Source organism: Lissotriton vulgaris, unplaced genomic scaffold (assembly GCF_964263255.1).
Source record: "Lissotriton vulgaris unplaced genomic scaffold, aLisVul1.2 SCAFFOLD_1178, whole genome shotgun sequence".
In the NCBI taxonomy this organism is placed as follows: Eukaryota; Metazoa; Chordata; class Amphibia; order Caudata; family Salamandridae; genus Lissotriton; species Lissotriton vulgaris.
In genome coordinates this window covers 246,483-269,131 of record NW_028241612.1, presented here as the reverse complement: position 1 = coordinate 269,131, position 22,649 = coordinate 246,483, and the positions used below count along the sequence as shown (strand labels likewise).

Below are 22,649 nucleotides of genomic sequence, written 5' to 3'. Positions count from 1 at the left end.
GCCGAAGATGGCGCCAAAACCTATGCTTCCTGCTGAATCTGTCCATAGCCCCAGCTCTTCAGAAGATACGGCTGGTTCATTCCAGACGATTCTACCATTGAAGTCCGCCAGAAATGCTAACCAAATATGCATGTCCTGGCGGATCTCGGCCGATAGTCTCGTGCGATGATGGCACTCTTTAAGGCCGACCATCGCTTGGGCAATTGAACGGGAAAAGGGGCGGGCCATTGGTATTACCCTCAAGGCAAAGTTCAACTGTCCCACCAACTGCTGTAATTGTTGCAGCGTAACTTTTGATGCATTTATACACACTTGCAGCGCAGCCCTGAACTTCAACACTTTCTCAGCTGGCAAACGGAAACACCCTTCAATGGAGTCCAACTCGATCCCCAGAAACTCGAGGCAAGTCGTAGGACCCACTGTTTTACCCGGCGCCAATGGCACACCAAACTGTTTCATTAACACACAAAATTCGGCCAAGGCCCGGCCACATTCAAGATCCCCGGCTGCCCCAAGAAACAGAAAATCATCAAGGTAGTGCATTACATCTTGGAAACCTGTTTTCTTTGTGAAGACCCATTGTAGAAAACTACTGAATTTCTCGAAATAAGCACAGGATATAGAGCACCCCATTGGCATACACCTATCCATGTAATAACAACCCTGAAACATGAATCCTAGGAGACGCTGGTCGTCTGGGTGTACCGGGAGCAATCGGAACGCTGACTCGATATCTGACTTCGCCATCAGCGCCCCGGGCCCCAGGCGATTCAAAATGGCTACGGCCTCATCGAAGGATGCTTACCGCTCCGAACACACTTCTGGATCGATTGCATCATTTACGGAAAGACCTCGTGGCGCTGATAAATTATGAATCAGTCGGAACTCACCGGGGTCTTTCTTGGGGACTACCCCTAAGGGAGAACAAACAAAATTCTGGACCGGGGGTACACTAAACGGGCCGGCGACCCGACCTCGAGTCACCTCTTTCCGGATCTTATCCTGTACTACGGTTGTATGTTGCAGGACGGAAAGTTGATGTTTACACTTTTCCACACCCTGAAAGTCCCCTACCGGGATGCGGAAACCATACGAAAAACCGTTCCGCAGCACCCCAGCAGAAGTACGATCCGGGTATTCACTGAGCCAAGGAATCATCGCCAGGGTATCAATCGGAGTAGGTAAAGGCGCCCCTCGGACTATATTAGACCTGTTTGGCACCTCCTCTCCCCCCGTTATCACCCGTTCTGGCTCTGCACGAGGCCTCAGGATGGGACGACCCACAACCACTACATTCATGCTTGAATTTACACGATCCCTGGGGTCTAGTACATTTACCTCTGTTGTAATTAAAGCAGAAACCCCTCTTTCCGGTATTGCCGGTAGGTTTCGGGTAATCGTCGGCACCCGTACCTGATCGAAAGGGCGTCCCCGCATATTGCCGGGAGGACTCGCCAACATTACTTCCCACCAACGGCATTTTCAACATTCCGGACTCCTTCATTTTATCCCAAGTCAAGGCATCATAACAGTCCCAGGTTAAACTTTTATTATGCTCCTTTTCCTTTCTGAACAGATTATCGTAACAAAACCAATGATTACCCTGGTGCGATGTCGAGTACCCCATGATTCGTGATTGATAGATTGGGAACTCGGAAAGCAACTCAGGTCTACGTTCCCCCAAGATTGATGTAAAGATTCCCCAAGCATTTCCCCAATTGCCGATAGTCTCATTCACTTTAAAGGCGGCCATTTTTGCGCGCCAAACACTCGGATGCATGAGATCCTTCTGACTCTTTACATGCTCTACCTCATAATGATCAACAAGCAATGAGAAAATATTCACATACTCCCCCGCCCAAATCTTTTCCTTAATTGCCAAAGGGACATGTTGCCCCAACTTCTCTCTCCGAGAGGGTGTTGACTCATCCCTCGCGATCGGCAATGGCCGCTTACCTGCACCTGACGCTGCCTCTGTGGTCGCAATCGTCCCTGGTGTCTTGTCCCCAACTTGTTCCCGTTTCTCACGCAATTGCTTTATCAGCGCCTGCGCATCGACAGCCGTGGCGCCCTCGTTGCTTTTACCCAACCACGCTACCAATTGTGCTGCCAGCTCGGGCGGCATATCGTCCTCGGACACGGGGGTGACCACAACGGGAATCTGATTCCCCTCCTCCGGCACGGGAGTTGGAGCCTCGAGCGGGGCACTGGGACCCGGGATGTCTTCACCCGCTGCCCCCCTCCTGGGCCTCTTGTTTTTCCCTCCCGGGGCTGCTCCCGCCAAAGGACGTTTTGGACCCCTTTCCTCATTCTTGTCCACCCGCTTCTTTAGCTCGGACATCTCCTTCATGAGAACACGCAGCATCTGGTCAGTAGTCATGCGCTTTCCCACTTTCTTCGGCATTCTCCAACAAAGTAACTGCAAAACAAACAAGAACGATTAAAACGCTCAAAATTGGCTCTTCGTTCCGTCTCGAGCTCACGTGCAGCGAGGAGGTGCAGCTTCAGAGCACAGGAACAAGAGGATGTCTTCTGGTCTTGCGTCCCTTTTTATCCATCTTCAGGGCGGGCGTAAACCCGCCCCTGCCTGCCCCGAGGGCGTGGCCGGCCGCGTCAGTGTCTAGGCCAGCCCACTCTAGGGCGGGAAAAAGCGCGCCCCGGCTACGCCGCTTCGGGCATACCAGCCGAGACGCGCCTCCCGCCCAAAATGGCTTCCCGGGGGGATCGAGGCACTCTGCCATACGTTCGGGGGGACCGAGTGGTCGCCCCTTTCCAAATGGTTGGAAAAAATGCACATTTCAGAAATAGATTAGAATGATTTCAGGAAGTGAAAAATACACATTTTGGTGCGTTGCACTGGCATCTACTCAACACTTTTCTTACGGTTCCGAAGCCCAAAACCCATTGGTTTGGTAAATAAGTTAAACCATGTATTTAGTAAAGCCTGTGTGTGTTTGTGTGCGATTGTATATGTCATGCATGTGTAAATGTATCTCATCTTGGCAATACTGTATATGTATACGCATGCATCCTTCTATGCATATCTATGCATGCCAGTGTGTCTGTGTTTATATGCGCTTGTGCCTGCATGCGTATATGTGCATGGGTGTGTGTATGCATGATTGAAGTCCATGTCCAATGAGGTCAGTGTCAGAACTCTGGCAGAGGAATCTGCCAAGAGAGAGAAGGCTAGTGTTGACAGTTGCTGTGCCATCGCTGTTGGCTGAGGTGTTAATAATAAACCTTTCTCCTACCTGAAGAAGTATTCTGTCATCCTGGGCAATACACTGCAATTCCTGGCAAAGGTGGACGGGATACGAAGTCACGATGTGGAGAACGCCAAAGAAAACCTCAACAAGGCGAGAGGCGGGTCTGGCTCATGCCTGTAGAATTTAAATCCGAGCCAGGCGCTGTTTCAGGCAGTTTATCATCTCTGGAGACTCATATTACTCTGCTGCAGTCTCGGGATAGAGAGTCCGTCGCGAGTCAATTAGCCCGGTTGTGGTCGACTCGAAGAGACTGACTCAGGTTGGGAAGTGGTGCAGTTGTGGAAGCCTCTCGAGCGTTGCCGTTTGGAGAAAAGACATGCACTGCCAGGGGCGGCCTTAGGCATGTGCAAGCTGTGCACCTGCGCAGGGCCACCAAACCCCAGGGGCCTCCACGCCAATATATATCCTTAATATAATAATCCTCTGAGGATGGATACATATCTGCGTGGCGCCCCTGGCAGGGATTTGGAGGACTCCGGCTCTGTTCCACTTCCAAGCACCCTGACCCCCCCTCTTCACTGGCCTCCGCGGCTGCATTCCTCCGGGGGCCCCCTACCTACGCTCCCTGCCCAGGGCCGCCATGAGCCTAGAGCCGCCCCTGGCGCTGCTCTCCAGCAGACCCATTGGCAGTGTGAGGTACATGCATATTCTTTAGTAATGGGCTCAGAGGAATGGCTGTTGCCCTCTAGCCCCTACTTGATGGCATTGTTTTCCAGCTCAACGAAGGGAGTTCAGAGGAACAGCCATTCACCCTCTAACTCCCGTGCCTAAACGATCTGAGCATGTGTCACTATTCCGGTTAAGCTTATTCAGATTGCGCAGATCACCTAGACCGCTCCAGGCTTGAGTTCAGAGGAACGTCTATTTGCCCTCTAGCTCATATTTTGTTGCTCAAGGATCTCTGCAGCATCCATTTTGCAGTTAGGATTGATGGCAAATGGGAGAGGTAGAGGTCCCATATATTGAATACTAATAAATGGCCGCTCAACTACAGCATGCGATCCACTGGCTGGATGACCAGGATAACTCGTAAAAAAAGGCTTCCTGAGGGGTCGTACGAGGGAAGACCTCTACCGGAATTATTAATGAGAGGTAGAGGAGTCGCCAGTGCATCTCCATACCTTATTAGACATGTTGCAGAGGTCTGGGAAAACACAGTCAGAAGAGTGGTGAGGCAGGCACCATGCGCGCCGGATGCACCCCTATGGGCGATCCCAGGGTTTGCCAAGATCGCAGAATCAATGTTGATCTGAAAATGCAAAACAGGAGGATGTTTGACGCTGGGAGACTTATACCACAATGGGCAGTTTATCACATGGGAAAATGCGGAGACCTCCTTTGATTTATGCAGAGGACAGTACTTACAATATGCAAAGATATTTCAGGTCGCCAGTGAGACATGACCAACAACCCTGGAGGAGCCGCCTGTAAGGAGAACTCTCCAGGTGAGGCTATCTATGGTGCAAGGAAGGCACAGGATAACCCATCCCTACAAAGCAATTCACAAGGACCTACCATGGAAACCACTCCCCTTACAGGTGAGATGGGAGGGAGCAAGGGGAGAACAGATAGCAGAGAAAGAATGGTGTAAAGTACATGAAGGGGTAAAACAAGTGCTCAAATGCCTGCTTTAAATTAATAAAATATAACTATATCCATCAAGCTCATCTTACTCTATAAGTACTCAGCAAAATATACCCAGAGCGTTCCAGTTCCACTGGGATCGAGACACAGTCTAAAGGCCACAACATCAGTATATCATGTCTTAACCTGAATGATGCATCAGTGTGTATAATGACCGGCGGAGCATGACCCTGCTGGATGTGTTGCTGCATGATCTACTCTAGATAATGCAGCTGTATTTTTTAAATGCCAATAAAGTTGTTAAAAAAAAGCATACAAAAGAGATTGTTAGTACCAATATAGTAAATAGTAGGTATATTTCTACCATAGTGCTAATAAGATGAGCATAGGCAGTTCAGATAAAAACTGTAGCACTTGCATTTTCCTAAAATCCACGCCCTAAGGAATTCGTCTAAATGTACCAAGTCTGGATCTGTATGTGTAGTATTTATATACATGTAGCTATATGTATCTGTATCCAAGAAACCCCAGGGAAGAACCAGCCCCCTCACCTGATGGTTTTGAAAGAAGGACCCCGTCTCTGCCTTGAAGATGACACCCCACAAGGGATGTCAGACCCATATGTGTCGAAGATTCAGAGTGCAGGACCCTGTGTCTGCTTGGAAGGAATTCTCCTCTAATTTTTAGGAGGGAGTGAGGATCTTTTATACTGAAGTGCTTACTCCAGGGTTTTTTCTAGAATCAATATGATTTTAAAACAAACATGGCTGTGTTGAAAACAATCATAAATGTTTTAAAAACAATCATAAATATTTTGAAAACAATCATAAATGTTTTGAAAACAATCATAAATGTTTTGAAAACAATCATAAATGTGTTGAAAACAATCACCCATGCTTTCCTAAACACATGTGATCATGCACAGCTGGCTATTGGCCAAGGATGAAAAAAGGTGTCCCTTTAGCAGAATATTTCTGCCTTGTCTCAGGACTGGTACAGGAATAATGATAGAGTACCTAGAGCCTGGTGTCAAAGAGACAGGAGCACGCTACTACGTAAAAAGTCACCTGTTTAGAATCATTATTGTCATGCGGATGGGACAAATGTATGTAATAAGGGTATATATGTTATGTTATGTTAAGTTACTATAGTTTTGTATAGCGCAAATCACCACTGGTCTCTAAGCGCTTTTCAAAGAAAGAAACACAACACACTGCCACGGACTACCCTAAAGGACATGACAATTGGAGCAGGGTAGATTGGAGTAGAGTGAGGTAAATAAGAGTGGGGTAGAGTGGCGTACATTGGAATACAGTGAGGAGTATTGGAGTGAGGTAGATAGGCATAGAGTGGGGTAGAGTGGTACAATGGGGTAGATTGGAGTGCGGTAGACTGGGGTAAATTAGAGTGGAGTAGATTGTACTGGGGTTCACTGCAACAGGTATATTGTTTTAGAGTGGAGTGGGGTGGGGTAGATTGGGGTAGAGTGGGGTATATTGTAGTGGAGTAGATTGGGTCAGGGTAGAGTGGGGTTCATTGGAAGGGGTATATTGGAGCAGGGTGGAGTGGGGCAGAGTGGAGTGGGCTGGAGTAGAGTAGATTAAAGTAGAGTACAGTGGGATAGATTAGGGCAGAGTAGAGTGGGTAGAGCATGGTAGGCGACGGTGGCAGATTGTAGTGTTGTGTAGTAGAATGAAGTGGGATAGAGTTGGAAGATGGGAGTGGGGAATATTGAAGTGAGTGGAGTATAGTGGGGTAGATTGTACTGGGGTTCACTGTAAGGGGTATGTTGGATTTCGGTGGAGTCGGGTAGATTGGGGTATATTGTAGTGGAGTAGATAGCGGCAGGGTAGAGTGGTCAAAGTAGGTTAGATGAGAACAGAGTGGGGTAGAGTGGTACGGGGATAGATTGTAGTTGAGAAGATTGGAGTGGGGTAGAATGGGGTAAATTGGAGTGGGGTAGATTGGAGTGGGGTTAATTGGAAGGGGTATATAGTGGAGTGGGGTAGATTGGGGTGTAGTGGTTACAGAGTGTGGTAGATTGTAGTAGAGTAGATTGTGGCAGGGTAGAGTGGGGTAGGTTGGAGTGGGATATATTGGGGTACAGTGGGGAATATTAAAGTAGGGTAGATGAGAATAGAGTGGGGTAGAGTGGTACGGGGATAGATTGTAGTTGAGAAGATTGGAGTGGGGTAGAATGGGGTAAATTGGATTGGGGTAGATTGGTGTGGGGTTAATTGGAAGGGGTGTATAGTGGAGTGGGGTAGATTGGGGTGTAGTGGTTACAGAGTGTGGTAGATTGTAGTAGAGTAGATTGTTGCTGGGTAGAGTGGGGTAGGTTGGAGTGGGTTTCATTCAAAGGGGTATATATTGGGGTAGGGTGGAGTGGGGTAGATTGAGGAAGGGTGGAGTAGACTGAAGATTTAGAAGTATGATGCAGCAATTTTCAGGTAACAATAAAAATGTCAAGGTGACGCTGGTGAATAATACGCCCGCTGATGAGAAAGTGGAGTCTCTTTTAGTGTCAGTTTTAACTCATGAAGTAGCAGAGAAAGTTAATGTTGCGGCTGCTAACAACGTGTCCTATGCAGATCCTAAAAATGTGAGTGAGTGGACTGTGAGAGGTGCTTAAAAAAACATGATACACATGAGTGAGTGGGGCTATGGAACGAAGAGGGGCGCTGCTAGAGAGGGGTGGGGAGAGAATTCATGGAAGAGGAGGTCATGGGTGGGGGCAACAAAGGCTGACGGGCTGGCGCCATTAGCGTTAAAGCCGGTCCTGGTGCAACTTAGAAGTGAAAGGTCGAAAAAAGAATTGACCTAGGACAAAGTCAAAGGTAGAAAATACATGGTTCACCCCTCACCCAATTACAGGGATTGGAAAGCAAGGAGTGTGGAAGCGTGGCTTTTGTGTGAGTGGGGGAGGTTCAGAACACAGACGGCATAAAGGAGTACAAAGCACCCATTGGACCACTTTCACACCCACGCACAACAGTGCGCCTCCTCCCAGTGGTCCATGGGGGGGTGGGAGGTGCAGACCAGCCTTCATGGGGTACCAACCAAACTACAACCCCCTCAGTGTAACACTGTGCCCCCACTGCCCCCTGGCTCTGTGCAGTACAGTGATAACAGTACCTGTACACAGAGAGGATTCAGTTCCTGGTAGGTGCAGAAAGCACTATATAAAACACCCATAACCCACCTCTCTGTAGCCTCTTCGCCCCGAGATTCAGGTAATTCTTCAGGTACTCGATGCAGCTCCCCTCCAGGTATTCCTTCCCTCGCTGGGCAATGCTCCTCTCTGAGTTCCATTGGTCCTGTGTGATCCTGGCCGCATCCATGGCTGCCGTATAGGTCAGTCTGTCCTTGTCGAGGCTGATGAAGTCGTGTCCATCGAAGGCGTATTGTTGGAACCCCCCGACAGAGCCATCATCCCGGAGCTCACAGCCGAACATCTTCTGCACAATGTGGAGACCTGAGGGGGAGAAGAGAGGAGAGTGAGGGGCCGAGGAGGGAGGGGAGGTCTAACACCTGCAGGCAGAAGCTGAGGGAAGACACAACCCCGCCTCCCTCATGCCCCCAGAAATCTGGCCCCCTCCCCCAGCCCGTCTTCCCAGAGCTCACAGCCTGTAATCAGCTGAACACTGTGGAGTCCTGGCAGGGGAGGGGTAGAGAAGACTGAGATTCCGACACCTCTGGAGAGACAAGACCCCCATCCAATGCAGGGAGCAGATCACCCAGGGCACAAAACGCACATGGACTGGACATGTGGAGACCTGAGGGTGGGGAAGAGGGGGCGTTTGAAGGAAGGAAGCGAGGGTCTTAGACCTAGACCTCCAGGCAGAGAGTGAGAGGAGCCCCCCCATGTAGCCATCCCTGGAGCTTACAGCCCTGCATCCATTGCACATTGCGGAGACCTAAAAAGTGGGGGTCAGGTGTGAGGGTCTGACACCTACAGGAAGAGCAGTAGTTGGGGAGCCAAATCTCCCCCTCCACAGAGCACTTCATCCAGACCTCAGGTTGGACAAACTGGACCATGTGGAGGGAGACCTGAGAGGCTGAGGGAGGAACGGACCCCTCGAGGCACAGTGAGTCAGGGCCCTGCAGGGCACCAGAGAGACTGTACCCAAGGGGGGAGATAGTAAAGTAAAGGTCCGGAGACCGGAGGTGAGATGAGGGGGGGCAGAGTGAGGGTCCTGATGTCTCAGGCATGGAGTGGGGGAGCCACGAAAATCCCTCACCCCGCCCCTCCCCCTCAGTAGAGCCACTCGCTGGAACTTACAGCCATACCCCTCCTTGACCTGAGGGGGTGGGACAGAGGAAGGGGGGCAAGGGCACGGTCCCTCAATCCAGAGACTGAGGGCAGTTCCCCGCACCCCCCACTGAACCATCCATAAGATTGGGGTGTGAGGGGCTGAGGAGGGGGCAAGGGTGCCAGACAGACTGTGATTGTAGATAGGAATCCCCCCTGTGCAGCTGTCCCCCTCATGAGGGAGGGGGTGGAGCAAAATGAGGGCCCGAGAGCAGAAGGGGGGCAAGGGTTCCAGGCAGACAGTGATTTTTAGAGAAAATACCCCTCCTTCCGATTGAACTGTCCCTTTAGGGGGGGAGGGGCAGGAAAAAGTGAGATCTGACGGGGGCAGCACAGAGTGTGTTTGAGGAGGAGTGGGGAACAATGAGGCCCTTGTGTGAGGGGGCTTGTTCCCCCCTCAGGGGCAGGAAGAAACACCAATCACAGTTTCTGTGCTTTAAAATATTTTGTGTCACTGCTCCGGTCACCCCAGTTACCCACACACACCTCAAACTCTGCCCCCTCTGACCTCTTATACACCCTCATCTGGGTCTCCACCCCAAGTAAGCTCAATTCACAGTCATACACCACGTACAATTAGTTATCCCCTCCCCGTGTTCTTCTTCTAAACCCCCCTCAACTCCCACATGTGGCTTCACCCACCCCCATGTAGTTGCCCCTCCCCCGGTGTCACTCACCCTCATGGTTGCTCCTCCCCCAGTGTCACTTACCCCAGTCTGATTGCCCCTCCTCCGGTGTCACTCAGCCCTTGTCTGGTTGCCCCCTCCCCCAGTGTTACTCACCCCGGTCTGGTTGCCCCCTATCCCTCAGTCTAGTTGCCCCTTCTTCTAGTGTCACTCACCCCGGGTCTGGTTGACTCGCTCCATCACATTCCTCACATCAGCATAGTACACCTGCTCCGATACTCGGCTGATCTTCGTCTGTGACTCCCAGTACTGGGGGTACTTGGAGGTGATCCTCTCCATCCAGGGTGCCCGGGGCCCCACCCTGCGACTCTCACTGGTGTAACTGGAGATGGGGACGTCATCCACGTACCCCACATAGGAGAACTGTGGGACTCCAGAGAGGGGCCCTGAGAGAGAGGAGATGAAGTATCGGAGGGAGTGTGAGCCTGAGGGGGGAGAAGAGAGAGAGGGTCAGAAGACAAAGCACGCACCCCTCCTGTCAGAGATTCATCTCCGCACACGTTTCATAAAAGCCTTAGCCTGCATGGTTTGTTTACATTCGCAGGGGTTTTGCATAAATCATGTGGCCATTTACCTACTCAAATAGCATTCAGAGCAAAATTATGCATTATGTGTTGTCTTCTAATTTTAAACCAGTATTGTAAACATAACCAATGTCTTTGGCATAGTAGTAGTTTGGCTTATTTATTTATTAAAGGAAAATATTCCCTGATACTTTGTTTGGTCAAAGTCGTGCCTTTAGCATGTTCATTAATGAACACGTGTCAGTAACACGCTTCAGAGACAAGTTTCTGTTTATTTATTTTATTTATTTTAAGAGTTTTATATAGCGCTGGCTAGACCCGGAGGAATCAGAGCGCTTGATATGAAGTTTCACAAAATTACTAAATTACGTCAGTTACAATTTACATCAGTTGCTAGACAAACAATACAAGAGCATAGAAGATGAGATAAGTGAAGTGTAGAGATGAAGGGGGTAAGGGTAAAGGGGTAGGAGGGGGATACTGCAGAAAGATGAAGGAAAGTCTGCCAAAAGTCCGGCTGGGTAGGTGATGGCCGAGGGGGAAGTCCCAAAACCCATCTCCGCTATAGCTATCAGGTAGCTCCTTCGGGCATTGGCCAAATAGCTAGGTCCCAATGGGAAAACATTTAAAGAACATAGAGGACTAAATAAATGGAGCGTAGAGGGGTAATGGGGTAGGGTAAAGGAGTAGGCGGGAGCATATGGCAAGAGACGCAGGAAAATCTGCCCAATGTCCAGCTGGGTAGGTGACGGCCGAGGGGGAAAGTCCACAGCCCATCTCCTCTTTAGCTACCAGGTAGCTCCACCGGGCGTCGGCCAGAAAACTAAGTCTCCAAGGTCGGGGGTAAGTTCACAGATCCAATGTCTAGATGGGGGAAAGGTCAATGTCAAAGTAAATATCCCATAGTAGGAGCACAAGGTGGAAGGGAGCACTGTGGCAGTCATCTTGGTGTCAGGCAAGGGGTTCTGACCTTGTGATGAATGTACTGGGGAAAGAAAAGGGGTGGCCCCCCACACAGCTCAGCTGGGGACAGTGCTAGATATCTCTGATGCTGGCAATCTTACCTGTGTCCATTTATCCTCTGATTGGCCAAGTACTACTAGTACCTTAGAATCCCCTATACAATCGCACAGTACATCCCCGGGTCGGCATGTATTAAAAATCCTTCCTCGGAATATAACATCTGAACATGCCCTAGATTTGGGGGTTTTGGTAGGACAGGTACCCTCGGCAGGGGTGTTATCCACCAACCAAGATCAGGACGGTGAGTACGAGGTGGGGAGAGTGCCTAGTTTGGGCCCAAAAAGGATGAAGGTTCTCTCATGGAACCTCACAGGCATTGCTAATAAAATTGATTGCAGTGACTGGGGCTCCCTAGTGGGCAGTAATGACATCTGTCTCTTTCAGGAGACTTGGGCTAGGGAAGATTACCCCAGGGTGGGTTATGCAACTTTCTATGTCCCTGCTAAGTGGGGAGGCAAAGGGAGGCCGTCTGGTGGACTTGCAATATGGGTTGCTACCCATTTGGGTTGCACAGCGGAAAACTTACCAACTCATTCGGAAGATGTCCAATGCGTTATTCTTAAATGGCCACATGCCTATAAACTAGCAATTGTGAACGTCTACTCTCGTCCAGTGAGTGTGTCCATGGAATCACCCACTATAGATGAATTATCTTTCTTTCTCTGGCTACTACCACTGACTGTAAGATTCTCGTGGGAGGGGGCGTCAACTGCCACTTTGAACCACTACATGGTTTAAAGGAGGGTGCCCTGATGGCTGAGGACGACTATTGGGGGATTCCCCCCTGCCGATCGCCTAGTCTGAAATCTTGGTCTCCTTTGGCGTTACAGATTATGTCCCTTACCGTGAGCTGCGCCCTGAGGGCTTGTAACGGGCGCACTCCATCTGATAGCCCCTCAGTGTGTACCTTCAACAGGAAGGGCCATGAATCACGCCTAGACTATATCCTTGTGGACACCAGCATGTGGTCTAAGGCCCTGGATTTCAGGGTGACGGTGAGAGCTGACAGCGACCACAATGCTCCCTGTCTGGAAATGGTTTACCCAGGGCCTAAAGAAAGCACATCATTATACGCTACCGATCAAGACACAGGGGCTTTAGTATTATCCAACAATAGACGTAGGGTAAAGTGGGAGAAATTAGTTAACTCTGCAGAGTGTATCACGAAAATCTATGACCTGGCGCTCCCAAGACTAGTCGAAATGGACGACCTGATTAATCAACCCATAGATACAGACTTTAATGAGAAATTAGGGCAAATCCACAAAGATCTAGTTGACAAGCTAGGAGAGGTCTTCTACCCTGTGTCCGTTAGAAGGAAGAAGAGGACACCATCCTCAGCCTGGTATAATTATACGTGTAAAAAGATCAAGACTGAGCTGATTTCAATGGTCAAGTCTGGCACTAACAAACACAAAATACATGAGCTCAGACGGAAATATAAGGAGGCAATTGCTCATGCCAAGTCTGAATGGGATTGGGATAGATGGCACAATCTAACAATGGCCCTGGAAAACAGGGACTCTAGAAAATTTTGGTCACTAGTACATACAGGATCAGGGGAACCGAAAACTGCTGTAGAGCCAAACATCGCTGCTTCGGTATGGGAATCCCACTTTAGTAAACTGTATCAAGATGATCCCACTATGCCTATAGAGACAGTCTCTGACACCCCTTTGGATCAAATTGAGCAACTAGAGTTCACTCTGGGTGAGGTTCTAAATGCAATAGGGATACTTGCATGGGGGAAGGCTCCAGGCCTAGATAAAGTGCCTGGATACTTATTCAGGCACCAACCAGAGATCTGGGGTCCCTATCTGCTCATTATTTTTAATTCAGTCCTGAGGGGAATGGAGATCCCCAGTACTTGGCTGGGTGCAGAGATAGTACCGATTTTCAAAAAGGGCTCTCCTCTGCTCCCAGCCAACTACAGGCCGATCAGCCTTATAGATGTACCCCAAAAACTTTTCGCTCGTCTTCTGCTGGACCAGTTCTTGGATTGGATGGAGGACAATGAGATCCTTAGCCCTCTCCTAGCAGGATTCAGGAAGAACACATCCACCATGGATCAGATTTTTCGCCTCGTCCTTCTTTTTTGGAAAGCGGCAAGGATCGAGGGGGGAAGTCTGTACATGGTGTTTGTGGACCTGAGGTTCGCATTTGACCTAGTACCACGCGAGAAATTATGGGCGGTCCTTAGGGAGTTAGGTGTCCCACCACAGCTCCTGGATGTAATAATTAGGCTGCACAAAGGGAATTTTGCCCAGGTCAGGTGCGGGAGGGATGGGGCATTGTCATCTAGGTTCCCAGTTGACAAGGGGGTGAGACAGGGTTGTGTCTTAGCACCAACCCTGTTCTGCCTCTATGTCAATGGCGTAATATCTCACCTTGACAACGTCAACAACAATGACGCCCCAAGGCTGGCAGGCAGGAGGGTTCCGGCAATTATGTTTGCCGATGATACTCTCCTGCTCTCCAAATCCCCTATGGGGATACAACGGACATTGGACGGGATTGTGGACTTCTGCAGAGCCCACGGCCTTGAGATCAATGCAGACAAAACCAAGTTCATGGTATTCAATCCCTCGGCAACAACTAGACCAAATCCAACCTTGGGATTGGATAGGCTGGAAAGGGTCACAACGTTCCAGTACTTGGGGGTAACCCTGCACGATAATCTATCTTGGGGTCCACAGATAGCACGATCTTGTCTAAAGCTAACGCAAATGGTGGGGCCATTTTGAAGGTTTCAAATTCCTCAACCTTCAAGCCAGTTAGCCCAGCACTGGAGATGTATAAAACTCAAGCCAGAGCAGCCTCATTATATGGTAGTGAACTGTGGGGCTATAATGCTGGAACTGAACTCATCAAGGTAGAGACTAACTTCCTTAGATGGTTACTGTCCCTACCACAAAGCACGCCTCTTTTACCATTGAGATTAGATCTGGGACTCCCCTCTATAGGGGATGAGTTAGCCCTAAAACCATTGAGGTTCTGGCACAGGCTATGGCCCACTACCGAACTGTCCCACTACAGGCAAGATTTGAAGCATGTCCTGAGCTATATTTGTTCTGACAGAATCCCATGGTTGGCCTATGTAAAACGAGAATTTCTGCGACTAGGCCTGGGTGATTTGTGGGACGCTCCCGAAAGAGGCTGCCTTGAGGTCTCTCGTAAATCGCTCACTAAGATCTTCAAGGACAAAAGCCTAACCACGCTCTTGTGTGCCCCAAAAATTGGCACCCGCACTGAACAATTTTTGGTTTCCAAAAGTTCATTCAAGTTCGAAGAATTTATGGACATTATTTTTCCTACTACCGCAAGGAAACTTTTAATTCAATGGAGGTTTGGTACACTGCCCATTAAAGACTTTGCAAGCAAATGGTCTACACCGGACGATAAAACCTGCCCAGGGTGCAGCGCGATTTTAGAGGACGAAATGCACGTGTTGTTTTTTTGCCCTGCCTATAGCAGACCAAGAAAGCACTGGCTAGTACCTCTGTGCAGGAATCTAGGCTTCAGACACTGTTTACATTCGTTTAGAATTTTAAAGTCAAGCACTTTACAATGTATTGTATTTGCACTATCTAAGTATTTAATGGCTATGTGGCTGAAAAGGAAAAAATTGCTGAAAGCTAATCCCTAACTGTAAGAAGAACTGCATTACATAGTATAATAATAATAATAATAATAATCTTTATTCGGTTTTTGCAGTTTGAAAAGCCATAAAAGATAACATAGTTATAAAAACATTCAGTTAATTTAAAAAGGGATTACAATTAAATTTTAAGCTCAAAAAGTTATTTTTACCAACTTTTTACGAAAAGCGAAAAGTAGTAAGTTACAGTTACAAGTTATTTCTGTGTCTCATGATACATTTTAAAAAGTTTAGTACATGATATACCGTGCATTCTGAGTCCAGAAATTGGAGCGCTAACATCGCTGGGCGGCATTGTCTATGACCCAATTTTCTTAATAAGGGAATGAGCCATGTCTTTCGGTGTGGATGATAGAACTTACAGAAAAGTACTGTATGGATGGTGGACTGTTGGGAATGGTCGTCACAGGGGCACAGGCCCATTTGGGTACTCCAATTGTTCTTTTCGGGAAAGGTCACCAGTCTGAAAAATAGGTTCAATCTGAACCTTGTTAGGAGCATCTTTTCGTAGGTGGAAATCTCCAGTGTGAGATATGGCTGAATCTTCAGGGTCTGCTGAATAATGATTGCATGCGTAACAGATTTTTTTGTGGCCAACGTTGATAGTCTCAGGGAGTCCAAGTGGCTCAGTGCAATTTGTTTTAGTTCTTTTTTAGAGATTTCCTTCATTAGTTCTGGGTTGTAATAATATTTCTCGATCCCTAGATCATAGAGGAAATTTCTAATGTAGGAGAGCCAAGGTATTTTTTAGCATGGTCCAACTCCATAATATCTCGTAGAATGTTTTTAGTCAGATTGTTTTCTTCGGATAACCAGACTCTTCTCCAAAGCATTAGAGGTTGGATTTTGATCAAATCTTCGATAAATGGGATTCCCAATTCTATATGCGAGGCATAGATGGAGGTGCCTCGTGGTATTGATAGAAGGAATCTCGTGAAGATGTTTTCCTCTTTTTGAATGGGGCCGGTGTTTATATGCCCCCAGATCCCTGCACCGTATAATGCCGTGGATTGGCACTTCGCAGCATATATTTGTAGCAGTTCCACTGGAGGTTTTTTTCCTAGTCTATTTGAAAATTTCATTAGAGCCATGATCGCTCTTTTAAAAAGATGTCTCCTAGCCTCTACCGCCGCTTTCCAATTTAGAGCATCATCTATCATGATACCCAAATAGGGGTATTGCGAGGTTCTTTCAATTTTTTGTTCTTTCAGAAAGATGGTCTTTACAGGTTTTTTTGTGCCACCGACCACCATAACAAAGGTTTTTTTAACATTTATATGCAGGTCCAAGGCAGCCATAAAATCTGCATATTTGGTTAGTGATTTCTGTAGTTCATTTGGAGTTCGGGCTAAAATGACAGAGTCATCCGCGTAGAGCAGGGCGGGGATCAGACGGTCTTTTACTTTTGGGAGGTCTCTTCCCCCCTTCAGCATACACTCCTCGAGGCCGTTGGTGTATAATGAAAAAAGAAAGGGGGCGAGGACACAGCCTTGCCTCACTCCCCGCTCTACCCCAAATGGTCAGTTCTCCTCTTGTCCCGAACCTCACGCTCGCTGTGGCCCCACTGTAGAGTTCCCTTAAAAAATCCAAGAGAGGAGGGTCTACCCCCATCTCGCTCAGCAACGACCAGAGCTTGGTATGTGAGACACAGTCGAATGCGGAGGACAAATCCACGTATGTCATAAAAATAGTACCTGTTTTTGCAAGGGTATACTTGGATGTAAGCAAGGAAAGATTTAATGCTTGCTCGATGGTTCCAAAGCCCTCCCTGAAGCCGAACTGTAGGTCAGAGAGGATGTTTTTGTCAGCTACCCACTGTTGCAACTTGCCAAGGAGGACCCTGCCAACCACTTTGCCCAGAGAGTCAAGAAGAGAGATTGGACGATAGCACTTGACATCTTGCCTGTCCCCCTTCTTGAAGATGGGGACCATTATTGATGATGACCCTGAGTCTAGCAATCCGAGTTCCATAGTTGCAATACAAACTCTCGTGATTATTGGGGTCCAAAGGTCGGGAAGAAATTTAAATAAATCGACAGGGACCCCGTCAGGACCGGGGGCTTTTCCGGGCTTACTTAAGGATAACGCTTTTTCAAAATCTTGTAGGTCAACTTCCAGGGAGATAGGGAAGGTGACTGGGTTGTATGTAGACTGGACTGGATCGCTATTAGGTGTGGATTTAAAAATTTTCGAGAAATGACTCATCCATGTGGCCTCGTCTATGGCCACATCTAATTTTGGTCCACTGGAATCAGTTAAGGAGGGGGATTTGACTATTTTCCAGAACGCCTGGGTGTCCTTCGAGAGTGCGCTCTCGTGCAAGGCCTTCCACAGGGATGTTTTTAGTTCGTTTTTTCTCATTTTTCTGGCAATAGTATATTCTCTTCTAAGGCCTTGGATCTTTATTGTATCTCTGTTAGATTCTCCAAGAGCTTTCCTCAAGTTAGTCTGTGCTTTCGTACAATCTCGATTAAACCAACCTGTGGTGTTTTTCTTGTTTTGGTTGGAAGTTCTGGTTAACAGGGTTTTGACATGTTCTATGATGGTAATGAAATTTTCCAGGATTTGATTCGCCTCCGCTTGGGGATCAAGACAAATAGAAATATTGTTATAGGCAAGAGTAACTAGTCTCTTCGTTAGAATGTTGGGATCCACTTTTTCCCATTTGATTGTGAAGCCATTGGTCTTGTTCAGCTCAAGCCTATTCTGTGATAAAGTGTTGGCTATAGTTACCATCAGAGGTTTCGAATGATGTAATTGAAGGCTTAGACTTAGAGCAGAGTGATCACTGAGACAGTTTTCCAAGATTTTAAATGCTCCGATTTGCGGTTTTAGGCCTTCTGTAACTAATATATAATCCACAGTGGTCTCGTGGCCCCTTCCTCTATATGTAGGCTCTAGTTTATTGGTTATTTGTTGAGTGGGATTCATAATTTGCAGGTCCAAGTCTGAGAGTATTTTGTTCATAGCAGACCCCACTCCTGAGTGGGTGAAGTGAGTTAAAGGAATGTCAGACTCGTCTACTATTCCACAAGTATCAATATTGGGGCAAGGATGCAGATTAAAGTCGCCACCCCAAATTACGTGAGCAACATCCGCTTTCAGTTTAAAGTGAGTGTGTTCAGTTATTTTGTCTTGAATTTGGTCAAGAACGCTCACAAAGTTATCAGAATCCAAGTTGTTATATGTGTTTACTAATGAGATACGAGTTTTTTTCCCTACAGAAAAAGTGAGGATCTGAAAGTTCGGAAGGAGATCTGTCTTGATGATCTTTATGTCTACAATTGTATTAGCCATGTAGATTACCAGACCCCCCCTTAGGTCTACCTGAAGTGCTGGGAAGGGCGGGAGAGGTAAATGTTCTGTATCCCACTAGATGGAGGCCAGCTGTTGCCCAAGTTTCTTGAATAGAAATGATTTGATAGTCCTTCAAGAAAACCGCTGCCGAGCCATCCTCAATCTTGTTTCGGAGGCCGGCCGCATTCCAGAAGACCATAGAAAGCTGGGTGGGTTCGTGTTCTTGTGCAACATTGTAATTGTGTGATATAGATAGGGTAGGCGCTGGAATTGGGTGTGAGAGTGCTACTGTTGTTGATAAAGGCTCTGATGATTTAGTTGTTTGTCAATCGACCATTTCCAGGCCACTGAACCTGTTCGTAGTCGGGAAGCCTAGCCAGTGTTGCCCATTACTGGTGTCTTCATAGTTAGGGCCAAAAGGTTGGTGAGGTGGTCTCTCCCATTGCTCCCAGTTTCCAAATCTGTTTTGAGGGCCCACGATCTGCCATGGGACTTCTCTCTGCTGATAGCTCAGATTAGATGGATATCGAGAGTTGATAGGTTCAGTAAGTCGCATTGCAGGATTGGGGGCGACAGTTTCTAGCTCCCATGGTTGGGGAATTGGCTTCCTCCACATGTTGTCAAAGTTACGTTGGTAATTGTTATTATTGAACCTTTTCGGGTAAAAGTAAGACAAGGATCTTGTTACGATCCCCCCAGAGGAGTTGTTACGATCTCATGAGCATATATATTCAGCTATGCTGGGATCCTCAAATGTAATGACTATGCAGTCTCCTCGAATTGTTTTTTTCCTGTACCCTACCCACGAGGTCCGGGATACTGAAGCTATTTTACTTTTCCAAGGTGGCGGGACGGGACGATTTGTATTCAACCAATACTGGACTTTGTTCTTTAATGACCAGTTGGGTTCAGTCCCCTCACCTGTAAGTTCGGGGACCCCCGTCATAACTACCACGTATGGGGTGGCCTCAGGTGGTAAATTTAGGGTGGGTAGTTGTTCGGTTGTCCCTCTCGGGGCATTTTTTGTTTGCGGTGGTTTAGTGTTTGTTGTTACGGGTGTTTTGGGAACCAGTGTTTTAGGAGCGGGAGTTTTTGTGGAAGTAGAGTTTGCAGTTGGTATTGATTGGGAACTAGCTTGTGGGGGGATAACCAGGGGCGTGGGAGTTGACTTTTGTGGAATGGTGGTGTTTGTTGGGAGGATTAATGTGGTTTGCTTTTTGGACTGTGGGGGAGGTACAGTTGCAGTTTTCTTAGAAGCAAGGTGTATGGGTTCTGGGTTTGTAGGGGGCTTGATATGAGGTTGTGGGGATATGGATTTTAGAGAGCCAATGATTTTTGTTAGCTGCCTCTCTATATTACTGAGTCTTGATTCTAGTGGGCGTATATGGGAATTTAAAAGAAAAGCTATCTCTGTGATTAGTCTTGCTGATTCTCTTCGTCTTCCTGTGTTTTGTGAGGTTAGCGAATCTGGCATTAAGGCATCACAGAGATCACGCGGTGCATGGCGAATTGTTACCACATTAATAGTTGGGGGAGCTGGGTGGTTAGAAGTCACTGAAACGTTTGTATCAGTGACCGATATTGGATGTTTAGATGTTATGGAGTTTGTAATATGATCTGATTTACTCTTTGCATTCCGTTTTTTTACAGCCCCCTCCCGCTTGCCTCTCATTTGTCTGGTTTCTTCAGGTGTGGGGTCGGGAAAGATATCAGGGGTATTCTCAAGATCAGTTTCTGAGAGGGTTACAGATATTTGGAAAGCTGACAAATCGACATTATTGGGTAGACTAAGTCTGTTTGTGATCACCGCCATTTGTGTTGAGGCTGGCTGTATTTCTGGAGTTTTTGCTGTTGCAAGTAATCCCATTGATGAACGACGTGCAATTGCCAGTTCAGTAGAAACTCTACCCTCGATTAAGGTTATACTCTGGTCGATGAAAGTATTTGCTTTGGCCAGAAAGTCGTCCATTGGACCTAGTAGTTGGTCACCTATACCATTCTTTTTTGTTTTTTTCTGCCTGGTGGATCTCGTGTTCATTTTGCAATGAGTGTTCACCTGGGAAGGGTACTAGATTGACCAATTGTAGATGGAGTCAAGATGTTTATGAATGCCTGTATTGGGGAGGCCGGGGTATAGTTGTTAGAGGGGTGGGCCGGACCGGACTCTCCCGTACTCGAACGGCCTCAAACGGCCCGCTCTTTGCCCGGTCTTCGCCCCGGTGCTTGCCCCGCGCGCGTCCCGCGATGCGCGTTCCTGCGTGCGTTTTTTGGGGAGTGGTGGGTTGTAGGGGCGGGGCACTGGAAGGGGGCGCGGCACTCACGGGAAGAGGACCAGCTGGAGATGGTGTATGCTGGTCCTCGCTGTCCCGGGCCGGCGCCTCGTCCTCCTCTGCGGCCTCTCGCTGTCCTGGGTCTCCCTCAGCAGTTGGGCGAAGCTTTCACGCTACTCCAGTAGCAGGGATGAAAGGTCAGGGCGTCTGACAGTCTGTGGCAAAAGATTAACTCCACGAGTGGCACCCGCGGAGCGGGTGCCGCGAGAAGTTATCGCACTTCGCTGGGGGCGGGGCACTGGAAGGGGGCGCGGCACTCACGGGAAGAGGACCAGCTGGAGATGGTGTATGCTGGTCCTCGCTGTCCCGGGGCCGGCGCCTCGTCCTCCTCTGTGGCCTCTCGCTGTCCTGGGTCTCCCTCAGCAGTTGGGTGAAGCTTTCACGCTACTCCAGTAGCAGGGATGAAAGGTCAGGGCGTCTGACAGTCTGTGGCAAAAGATTAATTCCACGAGTGGCACCCGCGGAGCGGGTGCCGCGAGAAGTTATCGCACTTCGCTGGGGGCGGGGCACTGGAAGGGGGCGCGGCACTCACGGGAAGAGGACCAGCTGGAGATGGTGTATGCTGGTCCTCGCAGTCCCGGGGCCGGCGCCTCGTCCTCCTCTGCGGCCTCTCGCTGTCCTGGGTCTCCCTCAGCAGTTGGGCGAAGCTTTCACGCTACTCCAGTAGCAGGGATGAACGGTCAGGGCGTCTGACAGTCTGTGGCAAAAGATTAACTCTCGATTCCCCTGGACCCTGATAAATAATGAATGAAGTTAATTTCCGTTTCCTTGCAATTGGTGTAAAATTGGTGTTCAACTGTTTCTTAATGCTTCTTTTTAACTTGTATTTTTATGGCACGTGGTTTTTACTGTTTTTATCGTATCTTTTATGGCCTTGTTGGCCGAAATAAAGAACTTTTGGATTGGATTGGTTCTGACCTTGGTGTTAACATTCAGCCGGTCCCCGTTTTTATCTTTTGCTCAACAAGGGGGGTGGGCTTTAAAAGACGCTCTTCTCAGTTTACCAGTGCTTGGCTTTGAAGAACTGTGAGAGGTCATCATGCGTGTGAACCGAGGAGGCGTCATCCAGAAAGAGAGGATCAGGGAGCCAGCTCCAGCTTTTCTAATTCTTCAGTGAAAGGGTTTCTAAAGCAGGACTGCAACAGAAGATGTCGCCCGGCATCTAGCAGAACATTCGAGGTGACGGAGCTGAAGGTTCAGTTAAGTGGAACTTTTGTTTGTAGAGAGTTTCACGTTACGAACAGCTTCCGTTGACATTGAATGTTAGTGTGACCGTGCGTTTGGCATTTTAAGGGCAAAGGCATAACTCTGTTGAGTGAAACTGTGTTTGTGAATTGTTTCACGTTAAGAACAGTTTTAGTTAAGCATTGTGCTTTGGTATGACTAGACGCTCTCCATTTAAAGGTCAAAAAGACATTTCCAACATAAATGCGCTTCGTTTCTGATAATGCGCTTTGATTTCTTAATGTTCCCTCTTGATTTTAAAAAGAGACGGTTCCAGAAATAAGGAATATATTGTAAAATTATTTCTCACCTGTATGAAAATATTAAGGAAGAATTTATATTCAAGCAGTAGATTAGAAGAGAAGGAAAGAAGAAACAGATGTCATGATTAAACAATTGGCAACTCGTGTGTATCTATACTACTATTATAAAGAGAGAACTTGCACCTTTTGGCAAGGTAATCTCGGGAACCACAGTGCCAATCTACACACCCGATACATCTTTGAAAATGTCAGGGTGTGTAGATGGACATAGGCTATATACATTTTAAAAAAAAAAAGCAAAATAAAAAAATTAATTTACAAAACAAAGTAGTCCCCTGAAAGTAGCGCCGGCCAGGACCTAGCACTGGCCGCGACGCGACGTGCGTCATGACGAAGGAGGGTCACTGCTCAATGTAAGGTATGTATGTAGTGCAGTTAACGGGGTCCCTCTGTGTTGCTTGTGGCTTCCTGTAAAGTAC

At 47.9% G+C, this 22,649-nt stretch overlaps 1 protein-coding gene across 1 annotated transcript in view; it reads right to left on the bottom strand.

Annotated features, from left to right (window-relative positions):
* Positions 1-22,649, bottom strand: part of LOC147670603 (saoe class I histocompatibility antigen, A alpha chain-like) — a 526,786-nt gene that overhangs the window by 344,957 nt on the left and 159,180 nt on the right. Inside the window, exons 2-3 of the mRNA XM_086948135.1 lie at positions 10,007-10,276; positions 8,056-8,328 (exon numbers count right to left, since the gene is read on the bottom strand). Coding sequence (XP_086804261.1) covers positions 8,056-8,328; positions 10,007-10,276 — 543 coding nt within the window. The remainder of the gene's footprint in view (positions 1-8,055; positions 8,329-10,006; positions 10,277-22,649) is intronic.